Source organism: Mobula birostris, chromosome 3 (genome assembly GCF_030028105.1).
Source record: "Mobula birostris isolate sMobBir1 chromosome 3, sMobBir1.hap1, whole genome shotgun sequence".
Lineage (NCBI taxonomy): Eukaryota > Metazoa > Chordata > Chondrichthyes > Myliobatiformes > Myliobatidae > Mobula > Mobula birostris.
In genome coordinates, this window is record NC_092372.1 from 11,401,799 (window position 1) to 11,416,277 (window position 14,479).

Consider the following 14,479-nt stretch of genomic DNA (forward strand, 5'->3'; position numbering starts at 1 on the left):
CCTTATGTGATTACCTGCACTGCACTTTCTCTGTAACTGTATCATTTTATTCTGTATTCGGCTATCGTACTTTAACTTCTCACTCTGTAATACCTCGATGTACTCATGTATGAGATAATCAACATGGATAGCATGCAAAGTAGGCTTTCCACTCTATCTCAGTGCATTTGACAATAATAAACCAATTACTTATGTATAGTTTTTTCATAAATTCTACTGTATTTTTTATTTTCCTATAAATGCCTGTCAGAAAATGAATCTCAAGGTGATATATGGTGACATACTGTATACATACTTTGACAATAAATCTATATTGAACTTTGAACCAATTTCCATAAGTACTGCTTGACTGGCTGAGTTCTTACAACCTTTCTGATTTTGCTGTGGTTACTGTTCGCTTCATTAATGGAAAAGGAATTCTTTTGTAGTTCTAGAATAGCTGTCTGCTAGCTACAACATAAGTTTTACATAATTATATCCCATTACACAGATCACATTAAACTTCTTTGTGTGTGAGGTGTTTTTCTGAGATAGGATAACAAGCTAAATCAATGCAAAATCTCCTTATTGCACCATTCTCCTGGAGAAAAATTACCCTATTTGTTCTATAAATGTGGTATTCTTCAACAAAAATCACAAGCGTTTTTGAAAATATTTTTTAAACCGCAGTCTTATTTGTGGATGATGGGGTGGAGGTACATCTCTACCAAAGGAGGTGTAAGGCACTCTTTCCCACCACTAGTCTGCAGATCACCTTTCAGCAAGGTGTACACTTGTTTAGCCCCCAGTCAGGGACACGTGAAGCCATGGGAGCAGGTGGTGGATGGTTGGATGAGCAGCTGGTGCAGATCACATGCCCTGGTTATGCGACCGCTGACGCCAGGCAGACAATTTCTGAAGAGTATTGATACTGACTGGGGTCACCCTTCTTGTAAAGACACAGCCCAGAAGAAGACAATGGCAAACCACTTCTGTAGAAAAATTTGCCAAGAACAATCATGGTCATGGAAGGACCACGTCATATGACACGGCACAAAATGACCAAATGAGTCTGACTTGAATTCACACAATACACAACGTAATTGCTGTGATGTTAAGTAGGTTGGACTCACTGCCAGGTCAACTTAAATATCGTTTGGCAAATTACCAATCTTAAGTAACCTTTCCACAGTGCACATGCAGGTTCAGTGGAATTCCTCTGACTTAATGGTTGGATTTAGAAACATAGAAGCATAGAAACCATACAGCACAATACAGGCCCTTCGGCCCACAAAGCTGTGCTGAACATGTCCCTACCTTAGAACTACCTAAGCTTTACCCATAGCCCTCTATTTTTCTAAGCTCCATGCAGCCATCCAGGAGTCTCTTAAGAGAGCCTATCGTTTCCGATAGGGATTTGCGATATAAATTTGGACGGCACAGTAGCAGGGCATTGGCGTGACACTATTACACTGCCAGCAAGCCAGGTTCGATTCCGCCATTGTCTGTAAGGAGTTTGTACGATCTCCCCGTGACCATGTGGGATTCCTCCCTCATGCTAAAGACATACAGGTTAGTAGGGTAATTGGTCACATGGAGGTAATTGGACAGCATGACTCATTGGGCCGGAAAGCTTGCCATGCTATACACTAAATAATTAAAATAAAATTCAAATCCCCTCTGTGGCAGAAGAGTAATTTAAATTTAAGTGGTTAAATACATCTTGAAATGAAATGACATATATCAGTAATAATTACCATGAAAATACTGGATCTTATTTACTAATGTCCTCAGGAAAGGAAATCAGCTATCCTTACTCTATGTGTAATTTCACACCCACTAATTTGGTCACTCTTTACTGTCAACTCTATGAGAACAATTTTGCCTGCTTGTTGAACACTGACTAAAAAGACATTCTCCTAAAGTGACAGGAAGGGTGGGTATACATGTTCCCAGATCCCCATCACTAATCCAATTCCTGGATGAACTTGAAACCCTGTCCCTTGCCCTGATCCAATCTCCAGCTTTGAATTCCATTCCAACCGAGATTCCCGATCCCTGTTTCCAACTTCTAGCTGTCAGATCCCTGGACCCTGGCTTGGGCCTATGGCAGAGCTAAGATTCCTGATTCCTACTGCTGACTTCCAACCTGACTACGATCTCTAATTCGCAGCTTTGGCATCAGTCATCCTGAAAATGATTCCTGATCCATGCCATCATAATTCCTTGGCTAACCCAATTCCTGGCTCCATTCCCTGACCTGATCGCAATCTCAGATCCCTGACCTGATCGCAATCTTGGCTTCTTCATTTTGACTGTTTAATTGAATTTGATGTCAAACTCTTGCTCTGATCTCAATCCAGCCCTCATTAACAATTCCTGACTCTACCATATAGACTGATCTAGAGTGCAAAATCTCTGATCTAAACCTGAATGCAGATCCCCATTACTGATTGATCGCCAGACTTCTATCACCAACCGCATTGTTATGTTTTGTAACTCCAGAAACTCACTGAAGGAAAAACACGGGAGCCAGGATACTTGTCCACTTAGTTTTTCTTATTCTTTTTCTTTTCCTTTTTTTTTAGTGAGGCACTCACATACCTTGGGTGGCAGGGTGGGTCTCTACCAAAGGAGGTGTGAGGCATTCCCTTCCTCTGCTAGCCTACGGGTCACCCTTGGGCAAGGTGTAGCATCAGGGTCACGTGAAGCCATGGAAGCAGGTGGTGGATGGTCATATGAGCAGCTGGTGCATATCACAAGTCCTGGTTATGCGACCACTGACGCCAGGCAGACAATCTTTGAAAAGTATTGATAATGGCTGGGGTCACCTGCTTTGTAAAGACACTGTCCAGAAGAAGGCAATGGCAAACAACTTCTGTAGAAAAATTTGCCAAGAGCAATGATAGCCCACGTCATACGATAGGGCACATGATGATGATGACACCCACATATGACATGTTGCGTAATGAAGTATACCATTCACGTACTTCTTACATTTTACCCATGAAACAAATGTTTAATCAAACAATATATAAAGATTCAAAGTATAATCAAAGAATGTGTAAATTATGCAACTTTGCTCACAGGTAGCCACAAAGCAAGAAATCCAAAATAACCCAATTAAAGAATAAAATAAAAGACCAACACCTGATGCACAAGAGAAAAAGGTGAAAAAACACAAATCATGCAAACAATTGATGCGAACAAACAAACAACATTCCGAACCATATTGAGTCTTCAGATTTGAACCCCCAGAGCAGTCCAGAGTAGGCCCAAAGCCTCACTTATTAGATCATCATATTAGTGGGCGCAGAGAACAGCAGTCAGGGCAGTTGACATAGTGTCAGCGCTATGGCAAGGGCCATCACAGAGAACGACCAAAATCAGCTCTTGTCTCAACCGACACCCTGTCTTTTCAGTTTATTTGGACCAGTGTTTAAATCTACCAAAAAACAGAACAGCAAAAGGCTCCGACACCCTGGAGAAGGAATGAACATCATGAAAAGTGAGCAAAATCAACTCTCACCTCTGATCTGGCCCAGTGTTTAAATTGTCTAAGTAGCAGATTTTACTTCACACTAGGATCTGGCTGCTGCAAAGGCCTCGGGGCCTAGACCATACCACCCAGTGACTCACTCTGGGCCCAGACTTTGCTACCCAGCCCAAAGCCACTCTCAAGCTCTTCAAATCAACTCAGTGTCTCAAATGATCCAACCTCACATCTCGGCCAGTTGTACAGGCATTGGAAATCCACAGCCCCAAGTTCTCCTCTCTGAGTGGCTCACACCATCTGCGTCGATTCTGCAACACACCATTCCCCTAGCCATCAATCTCCTCCTCACTGTTTGCAGCAATAATTTAATACAATTTACCTCACAAAATGAGCTTTTAGTGATGCATTTCTTACCTCTTGGACTACCAGTAAGCTGTTACATGAGTTCAGGTGCGCCATATTAACCAGAAGTATTTACAATACTACACAATTACTACTGAAATAGTAATTACACTACACCCACCACTGACCATCACTTCACCTCTTCTATCTTCCAGTCCTGAACCTTGGATCTGAGTTGTACAATAAATATCTCCAGCACCCTGTTCAATGAAGCTCACTTTGAATATAAAGAAACACAATCTGCTGATCTGTTTAACCAAATGTCTCATCAAAGTTCAAAGTAAATTTATCATCAAAGTACGTATATAACATCATATACAACCATGAGGTTCATTTTCTTGTGGGCATACTCAATAAATCCATAGAATAATAAATCTATACAAAATCAATGAAAGACCTCACCACTTAGGCACTCAACCAATGTACAAAAGACAACTGTACAAATTGAAAAAGAAGAAATAGATATGATAATTAAATAAACAATAACTATTGTGAACATGAAATGGAGTCATTGAAAGTGAGTCCATAGATTGTGGAAACATTTTAATGATGGGGTGACTGAAGTTGAGTAAAGTTGAGCCCTTTGGTTCGAGCATGATGGTTGAGGTGTGAGTCCTTCGTTATAATAGTAGACACCAACACAGATACAGTTTTTAATACTGTAGCTTTGAACTGATCTGAGTCTCTATTAGAAGTCATTGATTTGCTAGTGGCAAGAAAAGTTGAATATGTTGCACAATATAGGAATCTAAGAAATTGGAGCAGGAGTCTGGCCCGTCAAGCCTGCTCCACCATTCAGTAAGAACATGATACATCTGTGTGTGGATCACCTGCCCTTTCCCAAAAATCCTTAATTTTCCTGCTTTATAAAAACATATCTATTGAAGGGTCTCAGCATGTTTATTCCTTTCCATAGATGCTGCCTGACTTGCTGAGTTTCTCCAGCGTTTTGTGTGCGTTGTTCTGGATTTCCAGCATCTGCAGAATCTCTTGTGTTTATCTGTCATAAATCTATTTATTAAGGTAGACCCTACTCCTTCTCTGGGTTCAGAATTCCAAAAATTCACTACTCTCTGGGAAAAGCAGAGGTCTTCCAATTCTTGTAACCAAATGTAAATAATGAACATTGAATACTGCAAATGGTAACTGAAGGTAATGGATCTAGAAGAAGGCAGAACCCACAGCCTTAACGTTCAGTCCAGCTTCACTGGCGTCCCTTTGTGTTTATTTGCTTGTATGAAGTCCAGTGGTTGATTTTAAACATTTCATGCTCCCTTTTCATGCTTCTATCTGGTTCTGTCACCATCTGGTATGGAGAGGCCAATTCCCCTCGTCAGAAAATGCTGCCAAGGGTTGTAGACTCAACCACCTCCATCACAGGCAAAAGCTTCCCCACCATCAAGGACATCTTCAAAAGGCGGTGTCTCCAAGAAGGTAGCATCCATCATGAAAAACTCTCACCATCCAGGACATGCTCTCTTTGCATTGCTACCACCAGGGAGGAGATACAGGGATCTGAAAATGCACACCCACTCAACATTTTAGGAACAGCTTCTTCCCCTCTGCCATCAGATTTCTGAACAGACCCAGAACCCATGAACACTACCTCAGTATTTTGCTCCCTTTCTGCACTACTTATATTTTTACTGGGTGTTGGGGGTCCTTAATGCTGTCCCCAGTGCCCATGATAGAGCTGGCTGAGCGTACAACCCTCTGCAGCTTTCTTTAATCCTGCTCGGTGGCCCCTGTATACAAGGTGGTGGTGCGGCCAGTTAGAATGCTCTCCACAGGGATACGACTCTCTGGCAGGGGAATCAGCACCTGGAGACATTAAGTCCAAAGCTCCTTCACTGTTGCCAGCGATAAGCCATGGAACTCCCTCCCCAGCAGCATCATACTTACAAGAAGTAGTGATTTAGGAAATTAACTCATCATCATCTACTCAAGGATGACCAGTGAGATACAAGGTATAGGTAGTGTGGACAGCTAGCAACACTGTCGCAGAGTGGAAATGGCTAATACAGAACTGCCTGTTCTGTCCTGTGGTATTCTGCTGAGCATTGTAGGAATGCACTTTTGCATTCCCCCAGGATAGTCAGAAGTGTTGGTTTACTTACTTGGAGATACAGGGCAGTAACAGGCCCTTCTGGCCCATGTGACCAGTTAACCTACCAACTCATATGTCTTTGGAATGTGGAGGAAACCAGAGCACCTGGAGGAAACCCACCCAGTCACGGGGAGAACGTACTTACAGATAGCGGTAGGGATTAAATTCGGGTCACTGGCACCATAAGCGTTACGCTAACTGCTACGGATGACACTTTTCACTGTATATTTTAATGTACACGTGATAAATAAATCTGAATAAAGAATAAAAGAGCACGATTTTAAAATGATTCGAAGAAAGTATGGGGGGATGTCAGAGGTAGCTTTTTTTCACACAGAGACTGGTAGGTGCGTGGAACATGCTGGTGTTGGAAACAGATACTTTAGGGACATTTAAGAAACTCAGATAGGCACATGGATGATAGAGGAATGGAGGGCTACTTTGGAGGGACGGGGTAGATTGATTTTACTTACTGCCCATTACGCCACTGGCATTTAAGGCACCAATGAAGGTCCTCCATCTCTGTTACACTCAGATGTAGAAGGATTCTTCATTGCCGTTTCTGTAACAGTTTTGTTTGACCAGTCAGGATTGTTAGCCCTGTGCTGAACCCCCTAACCTGGAGGACCGGTGGACCATTCTTAATCTGGCCTCTACCCTTTGACCTGTAGGCATGAGTGACCCGACCAAGAGCCAAAGCACAAGGACCTGACTCCAGCCAACATTGAGGAATGCAAGTCTTCAAACCCTATGACAAAACTGTGATCCTCTTGGAGGTAAATTAATCTTGGAGTAGGTTAAAAGGTCAGCAAAACATTGTGGGTCATAGGGCCTGGCCTGTACTGTACTGTTCTATGTAACCCACAGCTTTGCTGTGTGAGAATCGCAGATGTGCAGAATGCAGGATTGGATGACATAATTGACCAGTGATAGTTTTAACAATAATACAGGAGTACTATAATGGCATGAAGAGGTGATATCTGAAAAGGATGTTCCCAATAGTGAAGAACTAAAGACCAGAGAGCACAGCCTCAGAATAGTAAGGACACTGGTAAATTTCTATAGTTGTTACCATGGAGAGCATTCTAACTGGCTGCATCACCATCAGGTATGAGTGGGGTTGGTGGGTGGTGGTGTGGTGTGGGGGCTACTGCACAGGATTGAAATAAGCTGCAAAGAGTTGTAAACTTAGTCAGCTCCATCATGGGCACTAGCCTCCCCAGCGTCATGGACATTTTCAAGGAACAATGCCTTAAAAATGTGTCATCCATCATTAAGGACCCCCATCACCCAGGTCATGCCTTGTTCTCATTACTACCATCAAGGAGGAGGTATAGAAGCTTGATGACACACATTTATAGATTCAGGAACAGCTTCAACCCCTCTGCCATCCGATTTCTGAATGGACATTGAACTAATGAACAGTACCTCACTACTTTTCTTATTTCTATTTTCGCATTACTTATTCAATTTAACTACTTAGTATATGTACCGTACTTACTGTAATTGTTTTTTTCTATTATTACGTATTTTATTAATTCCTAAGGTTGTCATGGCCAGGGGTCGTAGAGGGGATAAGCTCCCACTACCTATAAAGTGCTCCGAATGGCATGCGTGACTAACAGCCTCTGACAACCGAGTCCAACTCTTGGCCTTCACGTGTGGCTTAGCTACTAGGCCCAGCAGAACTGTTTCTACTGACAAGCGAATTGGCAAAGATGGACAACAGGCACCCCTCAAAACCAGCTGCTTTGGGCAGGTGGGGCTCGTCAGCCTTGGACGACAGTCCACCTGATCTGCCTTGCCCTTGCCCATGGGAAAGGCTTCGGGAGTAAAGCCCAAGGAAGAAATCCGGAGCTGGAGTCCCTAAGGCAATTTGATGTTGTTCACAACGTCACTCTGGCAACTTCTATGACAACATTGGTGCCGAGCTGGATCAGCGCTTGCCCTTCCCTTGGACTATGGAGAGGGGGAACCCGCTGCATGGGCAACAGCCAGTTCTTCAACTCTTCCCGCCCAGGCTCACACCCTGGAGAGAACACAGTCTACCAGCAGCGCAAACTCATGATCCCCAGGATAGATGGCTGCCTGCTACGTATTGCATTGTACTGCTGTCGCAAAGACAAGTTTCACAACATATGCTGGTGATATTAAATCTGATTCTGATTAGAAGGGTGTCCCTATAAAACAACAATGGTCTTATTGTCTATTTCAGGAAGAAAGAGCACATAGGTTATTGTGACTAACTATGGTTGAGGGAGGAATTTTAACAAAGGCAAGTTGAGAACTGCATTATTTCTAATGCCAGATAAACAACATTCCGCCCGAAGAAAAAACATCTTAAGCCAAATAACCTCCTTCAGTACTGAACTCATGACAATTTATTATCTGTGCTCCCACCTGTAGATCCAGTTTGCTTTCCTGTTGCACCAGTGTCTCTGTCACAACACTTAACAAGCCATAGCTTGACTAACACACTCAAAATACTGGAGGAACTCAACAGGTCAGGCAGCATCTATGGAGATGTACAGAAGGTCCAGAGGAGGTTCACGAGAATGATCCCAGGAGTGTTTGATGGCTCAGGGCCGGAACTCACTGGGGTTTAGCAGAATGGGGCGGAGTGTGATCTCATTGAAGCCTATCAAATATTGAAAGGTCTGGATAGAGTAGACGTGGAGGGGATGTTTCCTACAGTGGAAGAAGTTTAGGACCACAGGGCACAGCGTCAGAATAGAAGGATGTGCATTTAGAACAGCAATGAGGGAAGATTTGTTTGGTCAGAGGGTGGTGAATTCATTGCCGCAGACAGTTGTGGAGACAAGTCAAGCTGAGGTTGCTAGGTTCTTGGTTAGTCAGGCTACCAAATGCTATAGGGAGAGGCAGGAAATGTGGTTGAGAGGGATAATGGATCAGCCATGATGGGGTGGCAGAGCAGACCAAATGCGCTGAATGGCCTAATTCTACTCCTATATCTTGTGGTATGGTCTTATGGCTTTGATAAAACAATACGTTCTTGTATCCAACTCTTCTTTCTTTATCAATCTTTTTATTAATTTTAAAAAAGTACATATATACAAACAAGAGGAAGATTATCTCAGATATCTATATCGATAACAATACATATAAAAGGTAAAGTAAACATTATCAAGATCATACATAGTATTAATCTAATAGTATATAATAAAAAATAAGATAATTAATTCTCCTCTTAACATTTCATGAAAAGAAAAAAAGAAACTTCTATAATTTATATATATATATATAAAAACATAAACCCACTCTTCTCTATAAACAGAAAAGAAAAAAAAAAAAGGGGACTGGGCAGCCCATATTGCGAGTAAAAGCAAGAAAAAAGAGAAACTTTCTGAGCAAATTCAAAGTTTTGAGAAAGTAACTGGAAGAGCAAGAAATCAAACCATATGAAAATATTGAATAAAAGGTTGCCAGGTTTCTTCAAATTTAAAGGATGTTAATCAACGCCTGACTTCTTATTTTCTCTAAACTGAGACAGGACATAATGGAGGAAAGCCAATAAAAAACAGTAGGTGGATTGGAGACCCTCTATTTAAGCAAAATGGCTTTCCTAACCATTATGTCCTGTCTCAGTTTAGAGAAAATAAAGCTATCATCCGTTGAGCGGAAACAGGAACTTATCCTGCTTCCGGTGGAATGATCCCAAAAATTGCTGTAAATAAATTTGGTTGTAGGTCCAAATTCAAGACTTTTGATAAAGTTTCGAAGACATCTTTCCAAAAATTATCTATCTTGATACAAGACCAAAACATATGAGTTAAAGTAGCCACCTCATCTGTCACAAATAGGATTAATATTGGGAAAAATATGGGCTAATTTATCCTTTGACATATGTGCCCAATGTACTACCTTGAACTGTACCAAGGAATGATGGGCACAAATAGATGAGGTGTTTACCAAATGAAAAAATTTATCCCATTGATTATCTGAAAGTGACTCTCGAAATTCCAATTCCCACGCAGCTTTAATTTTATTGTTAGATACCTTTCACAAATTCAATAACCATTTATAATTTGTAGCTATCAATCCTTTTTGAAATGGTTTAACCTAAAAAAGGGTATCTATCATATTGGGTGGATAAGCAGAGGAAAAGTTTGGAAGTAAACTATGTAAAAAATTCCTAATTTGTAAATATCTAAAAAAGTGTGCATAAGTCATATTTGTCCACTAACTGAGTGAAGGACATTAAACAATCCCCCATAAACAAATCTAAAAAAGTTATTATTCCTTTGCTTTTCCAAATTAAAAAGGTCTGATCAGAAATTGATGGTTTAAAAAAAAATTAAGATGGATTTTACTAGAAAGAACAGGGTTATTAAACTCAAAAAATCTACGAAACTGAAACCAAATTCTTAATGTATGTTTAATAATGGGATTCAGGTCTCGACTACCAATCAAAAAGGAAAAGAAGCTCCCAGTAAAGAGGCCAAAGAATACCCCTTAACTGAGTTTTTCTCCAAATCCACCCATAAAGGACAGTCATGTATGTCTGAATAATGATTTCCAAAACAAGATATATTGAATATTAATTGCCCAGTAATACATTCTAAAATTTGGCACAGCCATACTATAAGATAAAATTTTAGAGTCTATTCTATCAAAAAACAGTTTAGGAACAAAGGAAGGGATTGCTTGAAATACATATAAGAACTTCAGTAGCACTATCATTTTAATAGCATTAATTCAACCAATTAATGATAATGTCATAGGAGACTATTTAGAAAGTATTTGTTGCGTGTATTCAATTAATGGAAGAAAGTTATATTTATACGGGTCCTTAAAATTTTTGGTAATTTTAATACCAAGGTAAGTAAAGTTATTTTTCGCAATGCTAAAAGGAATTTGATCGTATTGATCCAAGTAGTTATTAATAAGAAATAACTCACTTTTGTGCAAATTTAATTTATATTCAGAAAAACTACTAAATTCAGAAAATATAGATAACATAGGGGGAATAGATTTCTTAGTATCTGAAATTTAAACTAACAGGTCATCTGCATACAATGAAAACTTATGCACTTTATCTCCTCTCTTAATACCTTGAACATTGTTGGAGCCCCAAAGGTTCTAAAGCCAGATTGAATAACAGCAGACTAAGAGGACAGCCCTGCCGGGTTCCCCTATATAGCCTAAAATAAGGAGGTTGTTAGTTATAACTGCCACCATAGGAGCTTGATAGATCAGCTTAATCCAGGAAATAAAACCTGGACCAAAATTAAATCTTTCTAAAACCTCGAATAAATGTATCCAACTCGATGAGAGAGAAAAACACCAACTCTAATTATCTACTTAAAACTACAAAACTACGTTTATTAGGACAGAACAGAGCAAGCATTAAAATACTTACCCAGGCATGCTTGGGCCCCTCTCACTGCAGCACTCCATACTGCCTGATCTGTGGTATTGTTCATGGCCAGCCCAACGGTGAAGCCCCAAAAGAACTACCCCAAGCCCCCGAATGCCCCATTTTATAACCGTTCCACTGATATGAAATTCTGCTGTAAGTGAATCAATATGTAGCACCATCTCAAACCACTGAATTAGAACCAATCACTTGTCACCTCTATTTACAAATACCAACCCTTGAGGGCCTCCATTAGCCTGGGTTAACTACAGACGGGGCATCCCAGTTGTCTACATGATACGCACGCCAGTACAATATGGAGAGACAACAGGACCCATACAACAGGCCACCCCTCTCCATGCAGCTGATGAACCCAAAGGAACATTAGATATCAATACAGTTTAGCACCAATGGCATCACAGCAGTTGCTAGTCAGCATTGAACTGAATTTAGGACTGCCTGAGGGGTTCCAGCTCTGGATTTTTTCTTTGGGGTTTACTCCCAATGCCTTCCCCATGAGTGAGTATAGCCACAAAGCGGCAGAGTTTTGAGATCAGAGTTTTCCTTCTCCAAGATGAGCTGCCAACTGTGGCAGACAAGTCTCATCTGTCTAAAGCGACTGGTTTTAAGGCCAGTAACCTGCCTTTGCCCCTTCTCCTGTCAGCAGATAGGATTCCACCAGGCTTATGAAGGCCAGAAGCTGGACTTAATTGTCAGAGGCAGCTTGAGATGCATGCCACTGAGAGCATTAATAGCAAGTGGGAGCTTATTCCCATTATTTCCCCTGGCTAAAACAACCTCAATGAGTCCCTTACCTACTGTACGTTCAACTAACTTCCACAATGTTCCCATATTAGTGATCAATGCACCTGCAGCCAGCTCTGTCACATTCAAGGCCACAGTGGTGGTGAGGCATTCAACAAGCACAAAGATTAACCCTTTACAATACAGGAGGGGAACAAACACTTGACTGATTGGGCCAAGACCCTTCATCAGGAGATGTTTATGATTTGACACACCATACCTGTGTAGCCAGTTCTTTATTTTCTTGTAGAAGAGCACAAAGCTCTGCATCCTTGGCTTTAATCTCATCCAGAATCTGATGATACTTGGAACATAGTTCGGTCATAGACGGGTCAGACTCGTTTGTATCAGACGACTCTGCCAGTGTTGTCTGCAAAAAATCACATGAAATGTTATAAGACCGTATGATATAGGAAAAGAATTAGGCCATTTGGTCCATCACATCTGCTCTACCATTTCATCATGGCTGGTCCATTTTCCTCTCAGTCCAAATATCCTGCCTTCTCCCAGTAACCCTTCATGCCCTGACTAATCAAGAACTTATCAACCTCAGTGGAGGCTAGCTCAGTAAATATATAAACATTTTAAAAGACAAGGTTGGATAGATCTTTGCATGGTAGGGGGATTAAGGGTTATTGAGAAAAGGCAGGTAGGTGGAGGTGAGCCCATGGTCAGATAGCCATGATCTTGTTGAATGGTGGAGCAGGTTCGATGGGCCAGATGGCCGACTCCTGCTCCTATTTCTTATGTTCTTGTGTTCTCCACCCTAAATATACTCAATGACTTGGCCATTGGGTTATTGTTATTGACTGGTTACTTTGGTAAAACCTCATCTTCCCCAGAACATACTGGTGCAACCCTGCACTGCCAGCATAGAGAGCGTCCTTACATGTCTCTCAGGTTGTATTATTAGTTTTTGTACTTCTGCGTGTTTACTGCTAGCTTATATATGCTACAGGAATGTGTGGCTTGTGCTGTGCATGACTGTAGGTGTGGTGTTTTGCACCATGGCCCTGGAAGAACACTGCTTTATTTGGTTATATTCATGGGTATTTATGTATGTTTGAATGACAATTAAAAACATGAACATCAACTATAACATTCTGGTTTGTTGCAACATATGAAAACTAAAGTGGGCTGTCAGGTCAGAAGAAAAGGTTTTTGGCTGCAGATTACCATCATTGTAGGACTTGTATGTGTCCAGGACAAGGAAGCAGACAGGAAAAACCATTGTGGACACTGCTCACCCGGCAAACCGCCTCTTCCAAAAGCCCCCCTTCTGGAATATGCTTTAGGGCTATTAACAAAGAGACCACACCATCTTATAAGTTTCTTCCCCAGGCAGTTAAACTGATCTACCATTCTATGTGGCTCCTGCCCGCTCAGGCACTGCACTGCATTGTAAACACTTCAGACCACTTTTTTTATAATGCTGTTTATATCCACATGGAGCATTGTCACAGGAAAGTAGCATCCAGCATCAGCGACCCTACCACACAGGCTGCGCACCCTTCTTGCCGCTGCCACCAGGAAGAAGGTACCAAAGCCTTCGGAATCACACCACCAGGTTCAGGAATAGTCATTACCCTTCAGCTATCAGGTTCTTGAACCAGAAGGGACAACTTCTCAATTTCACTCGCCCCATCACTGAACTGTTCCCACAATCTATGGGTTCACTTTCAAGGACCAATCATCTCAAGTTCTCGATCGTTCAAAGTTCAAAGTACATTTATTATCAAAGTACATATATGTCACCATATACAACCCTGGTATTCATTTTCTTGCAGGCATAGTAAATAAATACATAATAGAATTAATAACCAGAATAGGATCAATGAAAGATCTCACCAGATGGGCATTCAACCAATGTGCAAAAGACAACAAACTGTGCAAATACAAAAAGAAAGAAATAATAATAATAATAAGTAAATAAACAATAAATATTGAGAACATGAAATGAAGAGTCCTTGAGAGTGAGTCCCTAGATTGGAGGATCATTTCAATAATGGACAAGTAAAATTAAGTGAAGTTATCCCCTCTGGTTCAAGACGATGATGTTTGAGGAGTAGTAACTGTTCCTTAACCCGGTGGTGTGAGTTCTGAGGCTTCTGTACATTCTTCCTGATGGCAGCAGTGAGGAGAGAGCATGACCTGGGTGATGGGGGTCCCTGATGATGGATGCTGCTTTCCTGTGACAATGCTCCACGTAGATGTACTCAATGGTGGGAAGGCCATAAGGATTTGGAGAATGGGAACCCTAACAAACTGGTTTGTAATTCACAAACATTTATTGTGCTTGAATGTATGGTAAACG

General features: G+C 41.2%; 1 protein-coding gene across 4 annotated transcripts in view; it reads right to left on the reverse strand.

The window, feature by feature from the left end:
* LOC140194529 (coiled-coil domain-containing protein 68-like) overlaps nt 1-14,479 on the reverse strand; it is a 102,906-nt gene that overhangs the window by 61,337 nt on the left and 27,090 nt on the right. For all 4 annotated transcript variants that reach the window (XM_072251739.1, XM_072251741.1, XM_072251738.1 and 1 more), the window contains one exon: nt 12,386-12,535. In XM_072251739.1, coding sequence (XP_072107840.1) covers nt 12,386-12,535 — 150 coding nt within the window. The remainder of the gene's footprint in view (nt 1-12,385; nt 12,536-14,479) is intronic.